This window comes from Ovis canadensis, chromosome 6, assembly GCF_042477335.2.
Source record: "Ovis canadensis isolate MfBH-ARS-UI-01 breed Bighorn chromosome 6, ARS-UI_OviCan_v2, whole genome shotgun sequence".
NCBI lineage: Eukaryota > Metazoa > Chordata > Mammalia > Artiodactyla > Bovidae > Ovis > Ovis canadensis.
The window spans coordinates 21,826,183-21,852,538 of NC_091250.1; the positions used below are offsets into that span (position 1 = coordinate 21,826,183).

The 26,356-nt window shown below is 41.1% G+C and overlaps 1 protein-coding gene across 4 annotated transcripts in view; it reads left to right on the top strand.

Moving 5' to 3' along the window:
* Positions 1–26,356, top strand: part of PDE5A (phosphodiesterase 5A) — a 151,293-nt gene that overhangs the window by 30,681 nt on the left and 94,256 nt on the right. For all 4 annotated transcript variants that reach the window (XM_069593386.1, XM_069593388.1, XM_069593387.1 and 1 more), the window contains exon 3: positions 8,465–8,554. In XM_069593386.1, the coding sequence (XP_069449487.1) occupies positions 8,465–8,554 (90 nt within the window). The remainder of the gene's footprint in view (positions 1–8,464; positions 8,555–26,356) is intronic.

The following is a 26,356-nucleotide window of genomic DNA, read 5'->3' on the forward strand; positions in this document are numbered from 1 at the left end:
GCCTCCTGAGAAATCTGTATGCTGGTCAAGAAGCAACAGTTAGAACCAGATATGAAGCAACAGACTGGTTCCAAATTGGGAAAGGAGTATGTCAAGGCTGTATATTGTCACCCTGCTTATTTAACTTATATGCAGAGTACATCATGCAAAACTCCAGGCTAGATGAAGCACAGGCTGGAATCAAGATTGCCAGGAGAAATATCAATAACCTCAGATGTGCAGATGACACCACACTCATGGCATAAAGCAAAGAACTAAAGAGCCTCTTGATGGAAGTGAAAGAAGAGAGTGAAAAAGTTGGCTTAAAACTCAACATTCAGAAGACGAAGATCATGGCATCTGGCCCCATCATTTCATGGGAAATAGATGGGGAAACAATGGAAACAGTGACAGACTTTATTTTTTGGGGTTCCAAAATCACTGCAGATGGTGACTACAGCCATGAAATTAAGACTCTTGCTCCTTGAAAGAAAAGCTATGACCAACCTAGACAGCACATTAAAAAGCAAAGACATTACTTTGCCAATAAAGGTCTGTCTAGTCAAAGCTATGGTTTTTCCAGTGGTCATGTATGGATATGAGAGTTGGACAATAAGGAAAACTGAGCGCTGAAGAATTGATGCTTTTGAACTGTGGTGTTGCAGAAGACTGTTGAGAGTCCCTTGGACTGCAAGGAGATCCAACCAGTCCATCAGTCAAGGAAATCAGTCCTGAATATTCATTGGAAGGACAGATGCTGAAGCTGAAACTCCAATACTTTGGCCACCTGATGCAAAGAGCTGACTCATATGAAAGGTGCCTGATGCTGGGCAAGATTGAAGGTGGCAGGATAAGGGGACGACAGAAGATGAGACGGTTAGACGGCATCACCAACTCAACGGACATGATTTGAGTAAACTCTGGGAGTTGGTTATGGACAGGGAGGCCTGGCGTTCTGCAGTCCATGGGGTCGCAAAGAATTGGACACAACTGAGTGACTGAACCGATGTCTTTTTGATATGTTCCCACATCACTCTTGGCATTTTCTTGCTTTCTGGGGGAGCTGAAAGTTTTAACTACTTAGCAGGATGTTCTAGACTTACCTAACACTTTCCTTGCCGTAGACCTAGGGAATCTGGTTCCTCTCAGTGGAAGGGATGGTATTCTAAAACCAAGATCTAGGCACTAGGCATGCTCATTGCTACTAGTTTTTCAGCAGATAGAGCTAGAGAAAAAATACACAGACTAACATACACTAATATTTTATTTATTCCTATAGCTAGCTACCCATTATATTATAAACAATAAATTCTTACCTCTGATTTCAATCTAACACTTCAAGGTACCTTTTGTTTTCTTCCTCCAAAAATGAAGAACCAGGCTTCCTTCTTTTTTTAACTGAAGTATACTTGATTTACAGTGGCATGTTCAGATGTATAGCACAGTGGTAAAGTTATGTGTGTGTGTGTGTGTATATATATATATATGTACACATACACATATATTGCAGATCTTTTTCCTTTTAGGTTATTATAAAATATTGAATATAGTTCTCCAGGTTTACAGTAGGCCCTTATTGGTTATCTTTTTTATATACAGCTTGTTAATCCCAAACACCTAATTTATTGCCCCATTTTCCCCTTTGATAACCATAAGTTTGTTTTCTGTGTGTATAGATCTATTTCTGTTTTGCAAATAGTTAATTTGTGTCTTTTTGGTTTTTTTAAAGCTTCCACATATAAGCAGTGTCATGATTACCTTTCTCTGTCTGGCTTACTTCATTTAGTGTGATAATCTTAGATCCATCCACATTGTGCAAATGACATTATTTCATTCTTTTTCGTGACCGAGTAATATTCCATTCTACAACAAAAGAGGCAGGAATACACTGGACAAAAGACAGTCTCTTCAGTAAGTGGTGCTGGGAAAATAGATAGCTACGTGTGAAAGAATGAAATTAGAACATTCTACAACACCATACACAAAAATAAACTCAAAATGGATTAAAGACCTAAGTGTAAGACCTGTTACCATAAAACTCCTAGAGAGAAATGTTGGCAGGACACTCGTGGACATAAATCTCAGCAGTATCTTTTTGGGTCCATTTCCTTATTGTTGATATATTTGTGCTTGTGTGCAGGCCAAGTTCCAAGCTCTTTATTCCTTTCCGTAGAATCTGTTTCTTCAGGCTGTAGAACTTTCATTAGTATTTCTTTAGTATTGGTCTGATGGTGACAAATTCTCTGATTTTGTTTAAACCATCATTTTGCCTATAATCTTGAAAGATATCTTTATTGCAAAGATACTTCTCGGTTAACAGTAGTGTTTTTTTTTTTCAATATTTAAACTGTTTTCCCACTTTTTTCTGGTTTTCACTTTTCCTATGAGAAGTCAGCCAGCCTTCATTTCTTCCATGTTTCATGTTATGTATCATTTCCACACTATGTGTATATGTTTAAGGTTTTCACTGACTTTAGGGGATTTTTGGTCATGTGTTTAAATATTCTTTTTCAGCCCCATTTTCTTCCCTTTGGACTCCACTTGTATATCTGTTAGACCATTTAATGTTGTCCCAGAGAACACTGAGGCTCTGTTAACTTCTTGTAGTCTCTGTTTTTTCCTCTGTCTTTTTGATTAGGTGCTTTCTCAGTCTACCTTCAGACTCAGTCCACCTTCTACTGACTCATCCAATCTGCTGTTAAATCTGGACTCTTCATTTTAGACTTTGTACTTCTCAGTTCTGGAATTTCCATCAGGCTTTTTAAAAAGACTTTCTTTCTTTGCAGAGATTCTCATCTGTTCATTATTACCATATTTTTAAGTTTTTAAGTACATTTATAATAGCTTCTTTGAAGTCCTTGTTGTTAATTCCAATATCTGAATCATCCTGGAGTCATTTTTTATTGACTGTTCTTTTTCTTCACTATGGGTTGCAGTTTCCTATTTCTTCATTTGTTGTGACTATGTTTATTGTAGGCTGGACATTGTGACTATTTGTTGAAAGTCATTGGATTATATTGTCTTTTAAAACAGGGCTGACCTTTATTCTTGCAGGCAGTGAAATTATTGGAAGGTACCTCTGATGGGTGGGACCCCAGTGTCTTCAAACATTTTTATAATTGGTAGCACTATTCCACGTTCAGCTTTCCACAGGTAATTTTTGCTTGTTCTCTTAAGAGTCTTCCCAAGTACATGTTCCACCTGGCTAGCCACTGTCTTCTGCCGCTCCTCCTTTATGCCCTGCCCCACCCACAGCACAGCCTGTCTTATCAGGTACTTTGCCTCGTACATCCCAGCCCTTTTGTTATTGCTGGTGTTCAGTCTCTAAGTCTTGTGTGACTCTCTGCGACTGCATGAACTGCAGCGTGCCAGAGTCCCCTGTCCTCCACTGTGTCCTGGAGTTCGCTCAGATTCAGTCCCCTGAGTCTGTGGTGCTGTCTGGCCGTCTCAGCCTCTGCTGCCCCTTCTCCTTCTGCCTTCAGTCCTTCCCAGCATCAGGGCCTTTTCCAACGAGGGGCTTTGTGTCAGGTGCCCAGACTGCTGGAGCCTCAGCTTCAGCATTCATCCTTCCAGCGAATATCCAGGGCTGGTCTCCTTCAGGTCTGGCTGGTTGGATCTCCTTGCTGTCCAAGGGATGCTCAAGAGTCTTCTCCAGCACCACAGTAATGAAGCATCAATTCTTCAGTGCTCAGCCTTCTTTCTGGTCCAACTCTCACAGCTGTACATGACCACTGGAAAAACCATAGCTTTGACTAGACAGATATTTGTCAGCAAAGTGATGTCTCTGCTTTTTAATACACTGTCTAGGTTTGTCATAGGTTTCCTTGCAAGGAGCAAGCGTCTTGATTTCATGGCTGCAGTTCCTGTCCACAGTGATTTTGGAGCCCAAGAAAATAAAATCTGTCGCTGCCTCTACTTTTTCCTTCTATTTGCCATGAAGTGGTGGGATTGGATGCCATGACCTTAGTCTTTTGAATGTTGCATTTCAAGCCAGCTTTTTCACTCTCCTCTCTCAGCCTCATCAAGAGGCTCTTTAGGTCCTCTTCACTTTCTGCCATTAGAGTGGTATCATCTGCATTTCTGAGGTTGTTGATATTTCTCCCAGCAATCTTGAGTCCAGCATATGATTCAAAAATCCAGCCCAGCATTTTGCATTATGTACTCTGCATACATTTCGTCGCTCAGTCATGTCCAACTCTTTGTGACCCCATGGGCCACAGCACGCCAGGCCTCCCTGTCCATCACCAACTCCCAGAGTCCACCCAAACTCATGTCCATTGAGTCGGTGATGCCATCCAACCATCTCATCCTCTGTTGTCCCCTTCTCCTCCCGCCGTCAATCTTTCCCAGCATGAGGGTCTTTTCAAATGAGTCAGTTCTTCGCATGAGGTGGCCAAAGTATTGGAGTTTCAGCTTCAACATCAGTCCTTCCAGTGAACACTCAAGACTGATCTCCTTTAGGATGGACTGGTTGGATCTCCTTAAGTTAAATAAAACTTAGCAATTTTTATTAAATTGCTACAAATCAATTGAATTTAATTCAATTTAAGGGTGACAATATACAGCCTTGTCACACTTCTTTCCCGGTTTTGAACCAGTCATTTATTCCATGTCTGGTTCCAACTGTTGTTTGTTAACCTGCATACAGGTTTCTCGGGAAACAGGTAAAGTGGTCTGGTATTCCCATCTCTTTCAGAATCTTCCAGTTTGTTGTAATCCACACAGTCAAAGGCTTTAACATAGTCAAAGAAGCATAGTCAAACAAATGTTTTTTTTCTTTCTGGAATTCCCTTCCTTTCTCTGTGATCAAAGAAATATTGGCAATTTGATCTCTGGTTCATTTGACTTTTCTAAACCCAGCTTGTACATTTGGAAGTAATTTTTGGTTCATGTACTGCTGAAACCTAGCTTGAAGGATTTTGAGCATAACCCTGCCAGCACGTGAAATGAGCACAACTGTGGTGGTGGTTTAGTCGCTAAGTCGTGTCTGACTCTTTCGACCCCTTGGACTGTAGCCTGCCAGGCTCCTCTGTTCATGGGATTTTCCAGGCAAGAATACTGGAGTGGACTGCCATTTTCTTCTCAAAGGGATCTTCCTGACCCAGGAATCAAACCCAGGTCTCCTGCATGGCAGGCAAATTCTTTACTGACTGAGCTATGAGGGAAGCACAGCTGTATGGCAGTTTAGAGATTGAGAGCTGGACCATGAAGAAAGCTGAGCGCCAAAGAACTGATGCTTTTGAACTGTGGTGCTGGAGAAGACTCTTGAGAGTCCCTTGACTGCAAGGAGATCAAAGTGGTTGGTCCTAAAGGAAATCAGTCCTGGATATCCATTGGAAGGACTGATGCTGAAGCTGAAGCCTGATGCAAAGAACTGAGTCCTTAAAAAAGACGCTGATGCTGGAAAAGATTGAAGGCTGGAGGAAAAGGGGATGACAGAGGATGAGATGGTTGGATGGTGTCATTGACTCAATGGACATAAGTTTGAGTAAACTCTGGGAATTGGTGATGGACAGGGAGGCTTGGTATGCTGCAGTCCATGGGGTTGCAAGAGTCAGATAGGACTGAGCGACTCGGCTGACCTTGAAAATTCTTTAGCATTGCCTTTCTTTGGAATTGGAATGAAAACATGTTTTCTAGTCCTGTGGCCACTGCTGAGTTTTCTAAATTTGCTGATCTGAGTGTGGCACTTTAACAGCATCACCTTTTACGATTTGAAACCGCTCAGATGGAATTCCTTCACCTCCACTAGCTTTATTCATGGTGATGCTTCCTAAGGCCCTCTTGACTTCACACTCCAGGATGTCTGGCTCTAGGTGAGTGATCACACCATCATGGTTATCTGGGTCATTAAGACCTTTCCGGTACAGTTCTGTGTATTCTTGCCACCTCTTGTTAAACTGTTCAGCTTCTGTTAGGTCCATACCGCTTCTGTCCCTCGTGTCCATCTTCTCATGAAATGTTCTCTTGATATATCCAGTTTTTTTGAAGAGCTCTCTAGTCTTTCCCATTCTGTTGTTTTCTGCTATTTCTTTGCATTGTTCGGTTAAGAAGGCCTTCCTGTCTCTTCTTGCTCTTCTCTGGAACTCTGCTTTCAGTTGGGTGTATCTTTCCCTTTCTCCCTTGCCCTTCCCTTCTCTTCTTTCATCAGTTATTTGTAAAGCACTTTAGAAGCCCTGAATTCAGCTCCATTTGGAACCGTGGCTGCTTTGGGGACCACCTGCCTTCTCCGTGGTGGGAAGAGTGCTGCCTGGAGGAGCGAGATTACTGCAGTGCAGCCATCTGCGTTCTCCTCTGCACTGTGTATGGTTTAGCTATCTCAGTTATTTGATCTGGTCAGATATTTTCCAGCAGGAGGACAAGTCTGCTAATAGTTGTTTTTTATAGGAGATGGATATTTAAGCTTTGTGGTTTTTTTTTCCCCCCCCACTGTCATGTTCTCATCCACAGTGAAAGAAATAACAATAGTAATAGTAGTGCTCCATTTTTCTTTCCGTGGTTCCTGGACCTAGAAGCGTTAGAAGTTCTCTGTGTTTGTAGCCCTTGCACTGGTGCATTGTTAAAGGCAAATTCTTTGAGATGCCAAGATTCTTTACAGTGATTTTGAGGCAGACATTACTCCTACTTCTTTCACAGAAGAGGGAAATCCAAGGTTGCTGTTTATTTTAAACTTCCAGTATACACAAAAATCTGTGGAAGTCCTATACATTTCAAACTCTTGCTTTGATTAGATAGCTGGGTTTAACCCTCTTCTTTATAAATTGGTCTTGTAATTCAGATATTCATTAACAAAATAATTGCTGAGGATGCATTTCCATTCATATTTTGATTATTAGCTTATGGAATAATTCCCTGTATAAATTCATAATGTTTAACTTCTTTTAATTCATCCATATCAGTAGCCTGTCTGCTTTCTTTAGATACCTTGCAATATAGCATGTTATTTAAAACTGTTTTTTGGAAACATTCAGGCAAGATTTTCTCTGTCTTTTCAATACAACTTTGACCGTGTTTGCAGAAAAATTAAAATGCAATAGTGTTCATTTGTAATATAAAATGTTTACGTTGATTTGCCACCATTTTGTAACTTTTCTTTTGAAAGTTTGTCTTTAAGGCCAAGTTCGGCCCTCTAAATGGGAAAATTGACCTCATTTCTGACCCTTGTTTGATGGAATTTAGTGTAATCATTTACTTCATTCACAGCTTTGGCTTTGCGTGACATTAGACTAATTAAAAAAAAAAAAAAAAAAGAAATGACCTTCAGAGATGAGGATTTTTCCAGTGTGACTACTCCATATTTTCCAAAGGGAATTCCAAAAGCAGAATTTTTACAACAATAATTCTATTATTAGGTTGAGTATGTAAGTTCCCAAGGCTGTTGCTTTGAAGGGAACAATATTCATTCAGATATTTATATTCTGGTAGGTTTGCTTCCGTTCTAATTGTATCTCATATGCTAGTATCTGTCCATTCCTTGAGTTTATCCTCCTACCTCTACAAGATTTGTTTCAGGCTATAGTAAGCTAAAAATGATCACATTGGATAACTGTGGTATCAGTTGTAATGAATTGCTTCATTTATTTAACAAATGGTTTTGAGTTCCTGAGTTGATCTTGGGAATACAGCAATGAACCAATAAAGGCCCCTCATGGAGTTTACAGCCTACCTTTAATCTTCTTAATCTGATTTAATGGAAAATAGCCTGCATCTTTTTTTCTTTAACCCACATTTTGAACTTTTACACATTTCAAAAGCCCTTTGTGATTATTGGATGTGCAAGGACGTACTTTGTGAAAGGGGAAAGAGATTCAGAAGATTAAGGAGTTGTTTATAGTTTGATGAAGACCATGCACTTGTATTAAATAAAAAAAGATTTTAATTCTTATGAACATCTGAGATAGAAATACAGAATCCTGAGGTAATAGATACACAGTCGTTTGTTGCTGTCGTGTTATGGTCAGTCTTGTCCAGCTCTCTGTGGCCCCGTGTACTAGCCCATCTTGCTCCTCTATTCACAGAACAAGGTCGGTCGTTAAAGGGAAGTAACATCAGTATTGCAAAGGTCATTTTGGAGGTGGTGGGTTTTATGGGAAAAAACTTCAGACCAGAGATGCTTTTCTTTTTCAGAAGAATCAATGAGATGGGAATAGGCAAATTTTATTACAGAAGAAGAGAGTTGTCACTCTTTCTGGAGTTCAAGTGAAACTATCTAAATTGGTTACTTTTTTGAATTTTCTTTATTTTTTAACATTTGTTCGCATCTGTATTTATTCATGAACACTAGCTTCCTTAAAAAACTTTAAACTTATCTTTGTCAAAGATTATATGTACGTATATGATTTGATACCTTTTACAGTGATAAAATTTAACATTCAGAGCAACAAGGTAAGTCAAAGGTTAGATTTCTCTAATCCTATAAATCAGAAAAATGACATCAGTCATTGAACAAGTCAGTCACTAAATTGAATTTCATCTTCCTTACTAGGATCCTCGATTCAATGCCGAAGTTGACCAAATTACAGGCTACAGGACACAAAGTATTCTTTGTATGCCAATTAAGAATCATAGGGAAGAGGTAAGCCAGTTTTCCATTCTATCAAAGGTCATTTGGAAGCATTTTTCTTTTTGAAAATTTTTTTTTTACTTTTCATACTTCTGAAATAATGCTTTAGTGCAGTTAACTGGAAAGTGCTTAAGTGTTCTGCTTGATGTGTTTTATTTAGACTTCAGTAATAGAATTGTATCCTGATTATTTTACCTAGAAATACATTTTAGACATACAATTTTTTTATCTCTGTTTCCTGAAGACCTTACTCTATCCTAAGATATATAATTGTGGTTGTGATTATAATCAATTTATTTCATATTATATTTTGAACCCTTGAATAATGCTTGTTTCATAAATGGTTATCCAATCTCAGTGGTCATCAACTGATTTTATTTTTTACTCAAAATGAGGTTTTGAAAAAAATGGATATTGTAGCTAACTCCAGGCAAAATTTATTGTGAAATTATAACAAGCAGATGAAAATAGGTTGGTTTATATTTCACCTAATTAGAAGGTTTGGATTCTGTACATACTGAATTCTCTCTTCATTTTACATTTATTTGAAAAAAATAGTTAATAAATCATCATTTAAACTGAATGCTTCACTTGAGTGTTCTCAGCCCTGCGTGCCCATTACAAACAACTGTGGAACTTCTAAAAAGTTACAAATTAAATCAGAATCTCTAAGGGCAGGGTGTAGATACTGATACATTTTTAAAGCTCCTCAAATAATTCTAAAGTGTAGCCAGGGTTGAAAATCATCTCTCTTCCTGAAAACAAATAGATTGCAAGAGCTCCTATTTGTGGTTCTTAAGCTTGGCTGCAAGTGGAATCACCAGTGGAGCATTTATTTATTTATTTATTTATTTATTTATTTTTTTTACACAAAATTCACATTTTATTTAGGTTGAAATAAACTATACAAAATTGATTTTCTTCACCAAAAATAACAGCAATATTTTCTGTATTATTCCTAGATAAACTACAAAACACTTATTTTTGTAGACTTTCTAGGCTTTGCTTGTAAATCAAGATGAGGCAGTAGATAGAGTCATGGAAAAAGCAGAAGAAAACAGACAAATCAGCTGTCAGTATCCATGGCCTCTGATCCTTTCTTGACCATGAAACTGAAGTGTTCAACACATACCTGCCAAAAAGCTTACAAAGACGTAGGCTCAATAAAGGAATGTAAACAGCAATACCAGATGTGGAACAACAATGGCAGGCTCTCCCATTCAAATTTTAACTTGTTGCTTTAACTTCATTTGATAAAGAGAAAATCTACACTGAAATCCTTGTTGGACAAGCTAACACGTTTCTCTTATAGTCTGATAATTTTCTTAACTGTCCTTTACAGATTTTTAATAGCAGACTTATAACTCCTATTATTTAAAAGTCAGTCATGAGCTTCACTGTAACATTTTACAAAATGCATTCCTTCCTCCCATACCTCCTGTAATTTTATTTTTTCAAAGATCTGATAACTTAATACCTGACAATTTGATCCACAGTGATAAACGTAATGTCTAAAATCACTTAACTAAGTGGAGCATTTAGAAATACCAAAACCACAGTTGTTGTTGTTCAGTCACTAAGTCCTGTGGGACTCCTGCAGCCCCATGGACTATAGCCCGCCAGGCTCCTTTGTCTGCAGATTTTCCAGGCAAGAATACTGGAGTGGGTCCTTCCTGACCCATGGTGGAACCTGCATCTCCTCTCCTGCACTGGCAGGTGGGTACTTCACCACTGAGCCACCTGGGCAGCCCATCCAGTCTTTTACCAAGTTCCACAGATTCTTTTTCTATTAGTGTTTCCCATTTCTGTGTCTTTCTTTCAGTTTTATTCCTGTACCTGTACTGTACCGTGATTCAGATCTTGAAGTAATGCCTGAACTTTTAAAATATTCTCCTAATGCGTTTCTGTGCTTTGAGTCAGCTTCCCTTTGATCCCTGCTACGTATGCTAAAATACAGTGCTCTAACTCCGTGCTTCCAAAACAGGAACATGCATGTCGAATCTTAAAATGCAGGTTCTGAGTTCAGTCGTCTAGGTGAGCCCTGAGTGAGTCTGTCCCACAAGCACTGAGGTGATGCGGGTACACCCGGCCTGCAGTCACAGCTGGATGAACAGGTTCCCAAGTCAGCAATTTCTCAGTCTTCTAAATACCTTCTCAGTGCCTTAGAGCTGCTACATGGTTTCTTAAGGTAGTTACAGCCATGATTACTAAAAATACCTGCAGCTAAAACATATATATAAGATTAAATAATTAATTAGCTAATTAATTGTGAATGAATAAATGAAAGTGAAAAGACCATACATGGACCAATGGTGTTCTTTAATTGGATTGCAAGATAAAAGAAATAGAGAGCATATCTTATGCAATATTGGGGTACGTAGTTATACTAAAATAACTATTTGTTATTCATCTAAAATTAAATTTGACTGGACATCCTATGTTTTATCTGGCTGCCCTAATTATAAACCAAGGATGTAATTGTGTGCACTTAAGAAGGTGATGTTCAGCTTTTAGTTTATAAGTATGTTTTAAAACCATGGCCTGAGAAACAACTTTGTACTGGTCGAGAGACTTAGCCAAAATCATGGCTCTGGTTAAACATCTAAGTTGCATGAACACTGAGGATTGAGGGAATCCATGAGAATATGCAACAAAATCACCAGGGTGAGGAGACTGCCTTTCTGCAAGAGAGCATCCTCTGGGTACACATGTTTCTGTCTTTGTAACTGCCAGTGAGGAAGTGAAGTCGCTCAGTCGAGTCCGACTCTTTGCGACCTCATGGACTGTAGCCTGCCAGGCTCCTCCGTCCATGGGATTTTCCAGGCAAGAGTACTGGAGTGGGGTGCTTAAACTAAAACAACAGTAACAAAAGCCCCTGCTGTACTGAGGTACCAGTTAGGTAATCACATTCACTCATTTTAAGTGTATAGTTCGATGAGTTTTTAAGAGGTGCATGTACAGTCCTGCAACTACCACTGTCATCAAGATACAAAGCATCTGGGACTTCCCTGGTGGTCCAGTGCCTAAGACTGCCCTCCCAGTGCAGGGGGCTGGGGTTCGATCCTCGGTCAGGGAACTAGATCCCGCGTGCTACAGCTGAAGATCCCAGTGCAGCCAAATTAATAACAACACTAATAAAATTTTCAAAAGGTGCAAAGCATTTCCGTCCCCTCAGACACTTCGCTGCACTCCCTGTAGTTATCTTCTCCTCCCTCAACCCCCAGCTGCCGGCAGCCCTGACCCGTTTTCTGTCGCTGGTGTCTTGCCTTCTCTAGAATGTCATACGCATCACGTAAGCGGAGTCACGCCGTATGGAGTCTTGCGTGTCTGCCTTCTTTCGCTTAGTGTCATGCTTGTGATTCATCCCTGCTCTTGCGTGTGTGAGTAGTGTGTTCCTCTGTTACTGCTGAGTGGTTATTCCATGGTGTGGGTGTGCCACAATTTGATCACCCATTCATCCGTTGGTAGGCTTCTGAGTTGTTTCCAGTGTTTGTCTGTGAGGAGAAGACACTCTGTTGATGTTTGCATACCGGTCTTTTTGTGGACATACTTTCGCTTCTCTTGGATAAATATATACGAGGGGTATTTCCAGGTCGTGTGTTGGGTGTTTGTTGAATTCTATCAGAAATTTCCAAAGTCCTTTCCAAAGTGACTGTGCCGTATGCTTTTCTACCGTTGATGTGTATGCGAGTTCTAGTTGCTTCACATCCCAGGCAAGACGTGTTGGTGTCAATTTTTAAAAGTTTTAGCGCTTAAATTTGATTGCATGAATAAATAACCTTGCTCACAGTCACAGGCCATCTGCTCACTTACAGACCTGAGTAAAGTGGGCTCAGCCACAGGTCCCCCGATTGCGACTCTCCAGAGCTCCCCCTAAGATTCCTGCAGCATCGTTCGGCATTCTCAGCATTGCCTGCCTCCAGGCCTCTTCTTCCTCCCCTGCTGTCTCCGTTTTACCCTGCGATGATTTGATGAGAAGACTGAGCTCTTCACTGGTTTTCACAAAAGCTTATTCACACAGAACATTTCATGAGATAAAACATTTTCAGTGACTTCACTGGCGTCTTAGTAACTTTACTGATGGGAAGGTTTCCAAACACAGCTTTTTAAACATCTTGCTGACCCTCCCCATTCTTTGTCCTCTCCTCCCACGCTCACACTGCTGGGTTTGAAATTATTTCCTGTGAGAATTATTTCTTCAGAAAAAAAGGAATGAAGAGAAACAGTCAGGAAAAACAGTCATACTCTCAGTTTGGTTGTGGTATAAAAAGCCATTTAGCCGACCAAGAACACTAAGAAGATGAACTGTATGGATTCCAAAATTATCTTTAGATTTATAGCTACATAAACAAACTGGGGGCAACATTTGCTGTTGTGTACATACAATAGAAAACTGCTCTTTCTCCCATGAAGCTTTTTAAATCACAATGGGAGAGCCCCAGCAGGGCTTTGGGCAGTACTTGTTATGCTTGCTCTGGGCTTGAATCCCGTCTTCAACACTTACTTGATGAGAAACCGGGATGGAATTGGTTAATCCCTTGGCCCTTCAGTTTCCTCATCTGCTGAATGAGGGTTGTAAACGGACGTTGGTAAAAGGACAGGGTTGTTGTAAAGATTAAATGTGTTTGTTCATGCAAAGGGCTTGACATAATTCCTGGCACACGGGAAGTGATCAATAAATGTCAACTGTCATTTGTTTAGAGGAGACATGGAACTTTCATGAGAAAAAAAGGATGGAGAGGTCATCGGTCACATAATAACCAGGCAGCTGGGATCAAATGACGGCCAGCACAGTCCCTGACTGGTCTGTTCACCCTCTAACAAACCTTAAGCTTCAAAGAAAGATACTTTTCATTGTTTTTGCTCATAAATGAGGCGAAGTAAATTTGGTTTCTTCTCTTTGTGTTAGTGCAGTTGTATGGAGTAAGCGGACACTGACTCCACCTAATTACCAAGGAACCAAAGATGAAATATGATTATTGATTGTTTATTAAATGCCCTGGCACCTTTCAGTGGCCCCAGTTTCTTAAGGTACCGGCTCTGGAGAGCTGATTGAAAGGAACAATTGAATACTGAATACTAGAGTCTGAACTACAACATAGTCCAGAATATTCAGGAAGATTTTTAAGATTCAGTAAAATATGTAATCACTTCATCTGCCTCTCTTCTTGTGAAATCTTTCAAGTAATTAAGCATTTTCAGGAGTTCATTAGTGTTGCAATCGTAAGTATAATAGTGCGATGCCTTTTTGGAAGTCAAGATCATAGATATTCCTAAATCTTCTGTGATATAATTTTTTTTAAGTCATAGAGGATAAATGTTTACAACCTTACCCTCTCTGTATACTCCCTTCTAAGACAGTGGGGTTAATGGGCAAAGGGTGGTGGTGGTAGGGAGCAGACTGGAAATGCTAGACGAAGCTAAACGAATTTATTTGGGAAAGGTCACAGAACTATTGGCTAGAGAAAATGAATGAAGACGAAAAGTAAAGGGGTCAAGGGAGAGAAAAGAGCCAGTCTAGGCTGTATAATAAAATGGTTTGAGGAACAACATGGGTAGGACTTGGGAAATAACAGCTTATCCTGTGGAAACTGTTCAGAGGACTCGATGCCTGTTAATTCTTTTAAATCTTTGTCACAACCAGAGGAAGTGGTCATTATTTTATTCCCGCGTACAGAAGATGAAACTGAGATACAGGACATTCAGGGAACTTGGCCAAAGTCACATAACTAAAACTTGGCGAATCTGAAATTGAAACCTAGGCGTGAGGGTTTTTTAGAATTCCACTGTGGACGATGACTGCACTCTCTTTCTTCCGCCTCATTGTTTTCTTGAGCTGCTGCAGTAAATGTTTAGATTACTTTTGATTTGGGGGAGGGACGTTCCCTGATGTGAGCACGTAGAAGCAGGGCTTGAAGGTGGAGACAAGGAGAACTGGCTATATTCTGGTGGCTCTTCAAAGTTGTGTTGAAACCACTCTGCCGGCAGACTTTTTTTAAGTTGGGAAAAAAAAGAGAAGAAAGGGAGCAGGTGGGGGTGGGGAGGAAGAGGGGTCAGAGTCTGCCCTTTGTAATGTATTCGGAGTGATACATCCAGTAAACGTGAAGAAATGTTTTCCAGGGATATGAGCCACAGGAGCATGGTTCATGTGAATCTGGGTGAGTCAAGAAGCCTCATGAAAACATTTGCAGCAAGTGTGTGAATTTTTAGAGCTGCTGTTAAATTTCTTTTAGGCTTAACACTGGATTTTTCAGACCTGGGCACTTGGATCCATTTTTAAATTTTGTCATGTCCATTTTTAAATTTTGTCATGTGCATTAGTTATTACTATAACTAGATGGTTCTTTTATGTTTAGTAAAGAAGAGTAGGGAAACTCAGGAGGAGGAAGTGACAACCCGCTCCAGTATTCTTGCCTGGTGAGCCCTGTGGACAGGGGAGCCTGGTGGGCTGCTGTCTATGGGTCGCACAGAGTCAGGCACGCCTGAAGCGACTTAGCAGCAGCAGCAGGGAAACTCAGCTCTTTCTCTGTAGCTCAGCTGATCTATTCCTGAAATACTACGCTCTCTTGAAGTATTGCTTGTTGTGGTGTGTGGAGATGAGTGCTTTGTTTTATAGTGGCTGCATCAGTGAGGTAGAAGCCAGGACACTGTGAAATAACGCAAGTTCTAGAAAATGTTCATATTGATCTGAGGTGGAGATTATATCCAATAATGTCAGGTTAGGCTGACACCTGTTTTCTCTTGGTTGAATGCCGACTCCGGTTATTAAGTAGAAATCTAATTTAGGATCATAGCTTTTATTCTCCTCTGTTTTTATCATCTTGAGTTTATCTTATCGTACTTGATGACATAATTCTTCAGGGCAAATGTAATAGCCATAATAAAGTATTTATGGTAAGGATTTTTTTGTTTGCAGTGTGATAAAGGAGCATTTTTAGCTAGCTATCTAACTGTTTATATCTTCTTTTAAAAGAAACCTGAAAAACTTCAAAACATATCAGCTAATTTTATGAGATATTTATAATATAAATATTTTGATGAGTCAGAGAGATTTGTTGCATGCCGAAAATCATAAAGTAAAGCATTAATGGAATCAAATGTGTAAATCTAAGTGCAGTATACAAAAGTAAATGTTTTCCAAAACTTAGGCTACATGACTTGAGCTGCTCATTTAAAAGTTTTCTCAGTTCAGTTCAGTTGCTCAGTTGTGTCTGACTCTTTGCGACCCCATGGACTGCAGCACGCCAGGCCTCCCTGTCCATCACCAACTCCCAGAGTTTACTCAAACTTATGTCCGTTGAGTTGGTGATGCCATCCAACCATCTCATCTTCTGTTGTCCCCTTATTCTCCCGCCTTCAATCTTTCCCAGCATCAGGCACTTTTCATATGAGTCAGGTCTTTGCATCAGGTGGCCAAAGTATTGGAGTTTCAGCTTCAGCATCAGTCCTTCCAATGAATATTCAGGACTGATTTCCTTAAGGATGGACTGGTTGGATCTCCTTGGAGTCACGGGACTCTCAAGAGTCTTCAACACCACAGTTCAAAAGCATCAATTCTTCGGTGTTCAGCTTTCCTTATAGTCCAACTCTCACATCCATACATGACTACTGGAAAAACCATAGCTTTGACTAGATGGACCTTTGTTGGTAAAGTAATTTCTCTGCTTTTTAATATGCTGTCTAGGTTGGTCATAACTTTCCTTCCAAAGAGTAAGCGTCTTTTAATTTCATGACTGCAGTCACCATCTGCAGTGATTTTGGAGCCCAGAAAACAAAGTTTGCCATTGTTTCCACTGTTTCCCCATCTGTTTGCCATGAACTGATGGGGCCGGTCATCCCCTCCTAAATCATATGATCTTAAAAGTAATTGTTGAATCATTGTAATATGTAAAGCACTGGTCTAGGCAATGAGGTTTTTTTTTTTTTTTTTTTTTTTTTTTTAGTGAAGCAAGGAAGATACTTAAAAAATTTTTCTTTTCAGTTTCATTGAGAAGATTTTGTATCAAAAATTAAATACAAGGTAACAGAACAAATGTTAAACAAGTTCGTTATTCAGTACATAAGTTGAAAGTCTGGATTTTAAGAGCCGGAGAAATCACAGAGGAAGGATGAAAGCTGTGGTTTCATACAGCAGATCCCTGCAGTGTTTATCCCACAGCCTTGAGAGAGGAAGCTGGGAGATGGTGGAGGCGGGCTAAATACTTGCCTATGACATCCTGCCTGCACTACCAACTGAGCTTTTCTTAAACTGGACATGTAAGCTTCGAAAAATAAATGTTAGAGCTTTATACATAATCCTACAATTCCAAATCAGCCTAGATGAAAACAGAGCTACACGAATAAGGAGAGTGTAATTGTAGACGGGCAGTGGGTCTAGATCTATTTTAGTCCTCAAGAATTGGCCGGTTATATATATTTTTTTAATTTATAAAATGTCCATTGCATTTATTCCCCTGTGATATTTTCTCATAGCTTTGTTTTAGAAACAAAACAGAAATACTCTGAAAAGTTTCCGATGGTTCCAGACTTGATATCTTGATGTTGATGGTCTTTTCTTTTCCTTTTCCACATTGCTCTTTAAATAATAAACAAGTGTATTTTACAAAGAAGATGGTAACTATTTTCCTCAGGAAAAAACATTTCTTAAGAGTATCAGAGGAACAATATTGTACTAATAGGTTCGATCCCTGAGGCCACACTGCTGATCCAGGAGAAAAGTGAATAAACCCTATTTACACAAATTTTATTGTGGATGCTCAGAAAATTTGGTTCAGAGCTGTGTTTTATTCAATATGAGGTTTATCTTCGTTGTACTTTTAGAATAATCATTCTTGCACTTCATTTTAAGTTTGATAGAGCATTTATAAGTTTAATTTTGAGATGTTTTATATAGATCCTGAAGTATGACCAGTAGAGGTCTGGAACCAGCAGCTGCTGCTAAGTCGCTTCAGTCGTGTCCGACTCTGTGTGACCCCATAGACGGCAGCCCACCAGGCTCCCCTGTCCCTGGGATTCTCTAGGCAAGAACACTGGAGTGGGTTGCCATTTCCTTCTCCAATGCATGAAAGTGAAAAGTGAAAGTGAAGTTGCTCAGTCATGTCCAACTCTTAGCGACCCCATGGACTGCAGCCCACCAGGCTCCTCCGCCCATGGGATTTTCCAGGCAAGAGTACTGGAGTGGGGTGCCATTGCCTTCTCCGGGAACCAGTTGCAGATATTCGTAATTTCTTCGTATAACATCTGACCCAGAGCCACATAATTAGGCCTTGGGATGGATTTTTATTATTAAATAATTTTCATGCATTATTAATTTGTATACATTCTTAAAGAGTTAACATAGTTATCAGTGACATGGCAGCTATCAGTAGGTATATATATGAATACCTGTATCCATCTAAAAGCTAAGATTATATAGGTAAAATGCTTTATAAACTATGTATTTTATATTCCTTCTTATTAAATCCACATCGAAAAGTTCCTACTTATTTCTCTTCTACCACAGAGTGGAAATTAATATTATATGCAGAGTTCAAATTAAAGTGTAAGAAATGATATTTAAAATTTTTTGAATCATAATCATCTTTGTGTGGGGTTTTTTTTTTTTTTTTGGCATCACTTGGTGAAGTAAAGTGAAAATGGTCTGGATTTAGAATTCCAGATCCATTTGATTATTACTAATTAGTTGGTGATCATGAGGGTGACATTAATGATCTCTAAGCTCATTTTGAACAGCAGCCTCTGTTATCTGTTTCCGTGGTTCAGGAATGCCAGAGCCGCCTAGCCAGCTGGGTGGCTCCGGCTCCGGCCCCGGCTCCCTGCCCGTGGCTGCACTCAGGATGCTGCAGGGACACCTGCCTCGTGCGTGAGCGTGCGCTTCCCAGAGGGCTCGCTCGCCCTGGCAGGAGACCCTCCCATATCACGCCGTGTCCTCAGCACATGGCAGAGTGAGCACAGAGAAATCAGCAGCGCCTTGGATGATCAGGTCCCCAGAGCTGCCTCATAGTAACTAGTCACTAGAAGCCAGGTGTCAGGGACTTCCCTGGGGGTCTAGGGGCTAAGGCTCCACACCCCTAGTGCAGAAGGTCTGGGTTCGATCCTGGGTCAAGGAACTAGATCCCACATGCCTCAACTAAGAGTTTGCCTGCTGCAACCAGAGCTCACCTGTTCTGCAGCTAAGACGTGAGGTAGCCAAATAAATAAATATAAAAAAAGAAAAGGAAAGAAGCCAGGCATCAGATCCAGACTCAGGAGGAAGGCAGTGAGGCTCTAGCTCTTGAAGAGAGGAATGTCAAAGGGTGGGTGGACATACTGTGAAACCACCAAATGCACCAAGTGTATTTTGAGGCTTTAGTATCTTTCCTTAAAACTGGCCAGATGATAAATGAGGAACTCTACTTGTTAATTTAAATAGTATCTTAGGGACTTCCCTGGTGGTCCAGCAGTTAAGAGTCCACCTTGGAATGCAGGGGACGCAGGTTCAATCCCTGGCCAGGGAACAGGATCCCACCTGCTGTGGAGCAGCTAAGACTGTGCACCGCAGCTACTGAGCTGTGCACCACAACGAGAGTGTCCTTGTGCCACAACAGAAGTTCTCACCTGAGAACAACTAAGACCTGATTCAGCAAATAAATTAAAAAAAATATTTTTAGAAAATAAAATAATCTTAAACAGCAAGGACCTACTATGTAGCACAGGAAACTATATTCAGTATCTTCTAATAATCTATAATGGAAAAGAATCTGAAAAAGAATATATTTGTATATAAGTAAATCAGTTTGCGGTACTCCTGAAACATAAGTTACCTATACTTCAGTAAAAAAAAAAAAAAAAATAAATCTTAAAAATTATTGTTTTTCAGCCTTTTATGTACTAAAAAAATTATATCTACCAGAGGCAACACAGATAAGAGTTTTCAAAAAAGTGGCAAGTTGGCATATGTGCTTTTCCAGACTGGCTTGAGCCACAGAGAACGGAGACTCAGAAGAGGAAGCACGCACGCGTGCTAAGTCACTTCAGTCACGCCCGACTCTTTGCAACCCCGTGGGCCATAGTGGGCCAGGCTCTTCTGTGCCTGGAATTCTCTAGGCGAGAATACTGGAGTGGGTTGCAATTCCCTTCTCCATAGAAGAGGAAGACTGAGGAGACAAGAGGGAGATGCCTGCTGTTTGAGCTATGGCAAATGATTGAGGTATTAAAAGTCTTAAAACATTATGTCACCAATGCGAGTCTCCGTGAGATCACTGTTTGCGTGTAGCTTAAGTACTTGGCTTCTTAATACCCGTGGGAAAATACCCACTGGCGTGTCTTTATTATCTGTTATCCTTCTGCACCATATTTTCTTCCTCCCTCATGGATCACGATGGGAAGCAATGTGTCCAGTACTTCAGCAGAGTGTTTGCTTGAGTATAAACTGGAGCTGAGGCCATACAGGCAGGTCCTGGCAAGGTCACAGAGTCCTTAAAATGCCATGCAAATGAGGTGCTGGGTTTTATTTTATTTTTTAAGCCAGGAAGCATTTGCTATCATTTAAAGATCTGTGTGGCCACAGCATTAAGGATGAACAGTTTCCTTTGTTTATACTGTAGCCCAGAGCCACATAATTTGATGCTTGATAGATTTTGATTTCCATATTTGTTCATACGCCGAGAAGGTTCTGTCTGGAAGCAGGGCAGTTGGTAAGGAGGAGTTTACATAATCCAGACTAGAAGTGGACTTGTTAGTTACACCTCTGTTTATAGGGGTGAGGGGTTGATTTGATGGAGGGTTGAGTGGAAGAAAGGATGTAGAATACTTTCTGGGTTTTTTAGGTAGATGTAATGAGGGAGGATTGTGATATTTCCTAAAATAGAACATGCAAAAGAGAGAATTGGTTTGTGGGGATGAAAACAGTTGGCTCTTTGGGGGCCAGTGGGTGGATGTGTTGTCTTACTGTCTGTTATTTTCTCCTCTCCCCTCAGATCTCAGTGCTGTGTCTGCGTCCCCACTTTGAGCTGGTGGTCTTGCTTACTATTTCAGTGAAAAACAAAGCAATTAGAGGCGTCCTTCCACAGAGCACTTCCCCATCTTTCTTCCCCACTCCTGTATCTGACTTTGTACTCTCTAGATTCCTGCCTCCCCCCTCCCTTTTTTATTTCTTTCTTTTTTAAGTAAAAAATTGTTTAGGGTTTTGGGGGTTTTGCTATTTTCTTTAATTAAAAATTTTTTTTGGCCAAGTAGCATGTGGGATTGTAGTTCCTGAACCAAGGACAGACCCTACCCCTTGCATTGGAAGCTCAGAGTCCAACCACTGGCCTATCAGGGAAGTCCCCTCTGATTCCCCTTCGACTTTAACCGTTTGTGAAGTAGCAAAGGTCAGCCTGGCACTTGTTCTCTCTCATCCATCTCATCTGCTCAAAGACAGCCCAGCAGCTCCTCCCGCTGTGTCCAGAATCACCAAGGTGCCTCCTCCACCAAACTGGTTTGTCAGCATCAGTTCAGTTCAGTCATTCGGTCCTGTCTGACTCTGTGACCCCATGGACTGCAGTATGCCAGGCTTCCCTGTCCATCGCCAAATTCCAGAGCTTACTCAGACTCATGTCCATTGAGTTGGTGATGGCCATCCAGCCATCTCATCCTCTGTCTTCCCCTTCTCTCCCGCCTTCAGTCTTTCCCAGCGAGTCTGTTCTTTGCATCAGGTGGCCAAAGTATTGGCGTTTCAGCTTCAGCATCAGTCCTTCCAATGAATATTCAGGACTGATTTCCTTTAGGATGGACTGGTTGGATCTCCTTTCAGTCCAAGGGACTCTCAACAGTCTTCTCCAACACCACAGTTCAAACGCATCAATTCTTCGGCGCTCAGTTTTCCTTATAGTCCAGCTCTCACATCCATACATGACTCCTGGAAAAACCATAGCTTTGACTCAACGGACCTTTGTTGGTAAAGTAATGTCTCTGCTTTTTAATATGCTGTCCAGGTTGGTCATAAGTTTTCTTCCAAGGAGCAAGTGTGTTATAATATCATGGCTGCCGTCACCCTCTGCAGTGATTTTGAAGCCCCCCAAAATAAAGTCTGTCACTGTTTCCACTATTTCCCCATCTATTTGCCAGGAAGTGATGGGACCAGATGCTATGATCTTAGTTTTCTGAATGTCGAGTTTTAAGCCAACCTTTTCACTTTCCTCTTTCACTTTCATCAAGAAGCTCTTTAGTTCTTCACTTTCTGCCATAAGGGTGGTGTCATCTGCATATCTGAGGTTATTGATATTTCTCGCAGCAGTCTTGATTCCAGCTTGTGCTTCATCCAGTCCAGCATTTCTCATGATGTATTCTGCATATAAGTTAGATAAGCAGAGTGACAGTATACAGCCTTGACGTACTCCTTTCCATTACAAACATGCTATTATTTCTCCCATCTTAAAAACAAAAGCAAATGCTCATTGGATTGCACATCTCCTTGCAGAGACCACCATTTCCCTGATGACCACAAGAGCTAAACTCTTGGAAAGAGTTGTCCCTGTTTGCTGTTTCCATTCCTCCCTCTCGCTGGAGCATAATCCACCAGCCTTCAGCCTCACCACTCTATGGAAACCACTCTGTGCAGGGTCACAAGACATCCATGGGGCCAGAGCTAGCGATGAGAACTCGCAGTTCTCGCCTTACCCTGTAACATGTCTAAAACATCACCCCTGAGCTTCCTTCCCTCTCAACCTGCTCTGTACCCAACCCCATCACAGTTAACTTGTCTGTCATCCCAGCCATTCGAGCTAAATTCCTTACAGGCCAAAATCAGGTGAAATTCATCCCCCCACCCCCCAGTACATCAGGAAAACCCTCGATGGTCCCTTCAGTCAGTGCTCTCCACCTGCACTTCTGCCTCACTGGCGCATCGGCATGGAGCACCTGAATTATAGCAGCCTTTCCCACCCCAACTGATGCCCGTACTTCCAGCCTTGGACTTCCTGTAATCTAGTCTAAAATGCACTTTATAAAACTTGTTAGATCTCATCTCTCCCCTGCTTTAAACCTTGCAGTGGTTTTCCCCTTCACTCTCTAAGAAAGGTGCCGCATGATCCAGCCCCTGAAGCCCCTCTGATCTCACCTGTTATCTCTCCCTGCCAGTCCTCTCTAGCACAGCTATTTTCTCAACAAATCAGGTAAGCTCCATCCCCAGGCCCTCTGCACTTGCTGTTTCCTTGTCTGAAGTCCCTTCACCTAGTTCTCCACATGGCTCACCATCTCATCTCCATCAGGCTTTTTTGGTTTGTTTTAAAATATTCATTTATTTATTTTTGCTGTATTGGGCCTTACTTGCATCAGGTGGGATCTTCTGTTGGGTCACGTAGGCTCAGTAGTGGCGGCACATAGGCCTAGTTGCCCCCATGGCACATAGAAGCTTAGTTCCCCAGCCTGAATCGAACCCACATGCCCTGCCTTGAGAGGCAACCATTGTCACTCAGATGACGTCTCAGTAGGAAGTTCTTCAGCCGTCCATATTGACTGCTGCTGTGCTGTGTTATGCTCAGCCGTGTCCGACTCTTTGCAGCCCCATGGACTGTAGTCAGCCAGGCTCCTCTGTCCATGGGATTTCCTAGGCAAGAATACTGGAGTGACTTGCCATTTCCTTCTCCAGGGGATTTTCCCAATCCAGGGATTGAACCAGTGTCTCCTGCATTGACAGGCAGATTTCTTTATCTACTGAGCTGCCTGGAAAGCCCCTTTTTTATTGACTATCAACCGTTATTTCCATCTTTGCTAGTCACCATTAGGCATACTATGTATCAGCTTACTGGTTTCTTTGTTTCCCCTCCCTAGACTGTAGACTCCATGAGAGCCGAGCTGAGACAAGAATGCTTACCAAGGAGATGAAAGGGTGACATTTAAACTGCACGCCTGGTGTGTAGTAACCTAGTTTACCTGAAATCTACTTTAAAAATTAAAAAAAAAAATGTATCTTTGCCATTTTAGAGCCTAGAAACTAAAACAGACAAATAAAAGGGGTCTCAAGTCGAAATTTAATCAAGGCTATGTGGTTAATAGCAGTAGTACTTGGATCTTCCTGCCAACCTTTAGAGATCAGAAATAAGTGTTTTATACTGACATCATCATCCCCATCTCAGATGCAGAATTAAGGACTGGGTCAAGTTAAGAAAATGTCCCAATATTTCATATCTATAAAGTGGGAGGGCTGGAATTCAGACCCAGGTCATCTTATTCTAAGGCTGCATTCTTCTCACCATGAAATAGTTACCTTGTTCATCTTTATTCATGATTGTACCTGAAAAGCTACCAACCAACTCTTGTACTATTTTAGTTTTGGAAAATGCAAAATTACGGACTGGAATAATAAAATGATAAAATCCAGAGTTGCCAACAGTGATTTCCAGTTAATTACTCGGTGCATTAGTGCACAGCTGTGTGGAGGCGGGCACACCTCTGTGCTGGTAATGCCTACTGCTCTGAGTTCTGCTGGTGAGACTGGTGTCTGTCTGCATCTGAGCTTTCCTGTAGGTTATCTTTTAGGGCTCATCTTCCATCTTGGAGGAAAAAACACTTAGAGATAAAATACTATAAATTATATTCTCTATATGAAGGATTTGTTAAATGTAAAAAAAAAAATGATAAACACACACAGATTTTCCCCCTGGATCTCTTCAGTTAAATGTTGTGAATATCTAGCTTCTATGATATGAATATCTAACTGGCTGTGATGCAGTTTGATGAGCTAGTAGAAACAAGAACACTGATTTAAACACTTAGTTCAGCTCCCATTAAGAAGGTGTTCTCTCAACCCTGTGATACCAGCTTTAATTTGTAAGTGAGGTTCAGCCTGTTCAGTGTCCTGATGCATGAAACTTGCTTTTTGCCGCTTTTGCTGTTACTTCTCTTCTGTGTGTATTGGGGACACATTATGGGCACACCCCTTTACCCTGTAATTATCAGAGAGCTTTACTAGAACAGCATCCAGCCAGGCTGCAGAGCACGGACCTTTTGTAAGTGTAGGCAGTGCTGGAACAGACTCCATCCTGGTTTGATGGAATCCAAACCCAACAGCACTGTCCGGGTGAAGCCTGTGCTTTTGCAAGGCAGCACCTGGCAGAACGCAGGACCTCTCCCTGAAAATAAATCTTAGTTGGTCAATAGATCCCAGGCTCTGAAGTCATTTTCGGCAATGACATATGTAAAGGTGGGCTTAGACAGTGATAGGATTATTCTGATACAAAATGCAAGTATAATTTGAACAATATATATTGAGTACACAAATTTATTATTGTTATTTTGCACTTGCTCCAAATTAGCCAAGCAAGATAGAGTTCAAAGGAGAGAGTTACAACTGTAGTAAAAACAACTCGGTCTTGAGGGCCGGCTTAAGGTCAGTGATTGCTGAAGAACCTCTCTTCACCCCTCTGTGCTTAAGGTGACTGGTCTGTGAAGCTTCAGCGGGAGGTGCAAATAGTGGAAGGTTTGACGGGGGTTGTAGTGAGACAGGGAGTGTGACAGTGCCCACCGCAGAGCTTGTCACCAAACGGAGGGTCAGACAATGTCCTCGTCCTCCTTGTGCAGTGATGCAAGGGCAGACAAATGGAGGAATGGAAAATTAAATAAAAACAGTAAGGGCTGAGCGTTCCCTGTCATGGGAAGGACAGCAGGCTCTTTTCTGCTATGTAACCTTTGTGTCTGCAGTTTGTAAAGGGCAGAGGAGGAGACAGTTCGCTCACAGCGGCTGTGTGCTGCTGTCTCAGACCTGAATCTCTGTATCCCTGGGGTAGAGAGGTCTAATAAGAAGGTGGCAGGTCCCTGTGGTTCTAGGTTTTAGACCTTCACCTCATCACTTAAAAACTGGCGTAGCAGAGTTTGGCTTTTGGCAGGGAAGAGGTTTTTTTTTTTTTTTTTTTTTTTTTTTTTTGGTGCAAAGGGATAAGAATAAATACTCGGATCAAGAATTATGCCCAGCATCCCCTTGTCTGGAAGGAATCCAATCTCAGGTTGGCACCACTCCCACTGGATGTTCCCAGCGCGGGACAGCTACTGACCCCCAAAGGTGGATGTGTTCCGGCACCATCCAGGAGCCTCTGCTCTGCTGCCAGCACAGAGCACACGGTTAGGACCTCAGTGTGTCCTCCATGACCAGGGCAGCTGGGAGCTCAGCACGTGGACCGCACCATCTTACAACATCATAAGCAATCACCAGCTTACTTTTAAATACTTTTTGCAACTGAGGTAAAGTTTACATACAGTAAATTGTGTGTATTATACAATTATGTGTATTATACAATTTGATGAGGTTTGACAAATGTTTATATATCTGTGTAAGTAACACCCCAATCAAGATAGTGAACACTTTAATGACCATTGTCCATTGTCAATGCCCAAGAGCCGTGGGCTACCCAGTTCTGACTTTTATCACCATAGGCGTATTTTGCTTTTTATTGAATAATCTGCTTATTTTTGAAATTGCTTATTATCTAGTTCCCCCTGAAACATAGGACTTCTATGTTATGTAAGTAGTTCTTGGCAATAAAAATAATTTATAATCAGGAGTCTAAGAAAACAGAACTTTAAGCAGCCACTTTGGACTTGATTTTGTTTCGTTTTAAAACTGTTCCATTCCCTTTGAGGAAAGCATGCATGAACAAGATAAGCATATGTGTGGGGTCTGAAAACAGTCCTGGATATACTGGGAAACTGGTGGTCTTCAGGATTCGTCTCGTTTGAATCCTAGTACTTAGGAAGCTGTATTTTATGTTAGTTCTGGCCCACTCTCCCCTGCAGGGGAGTAGTGGAAAGATCATAGCTTACAGGGTTATACCTGGAGAAGCACGGGGGGCTCCACAGTCT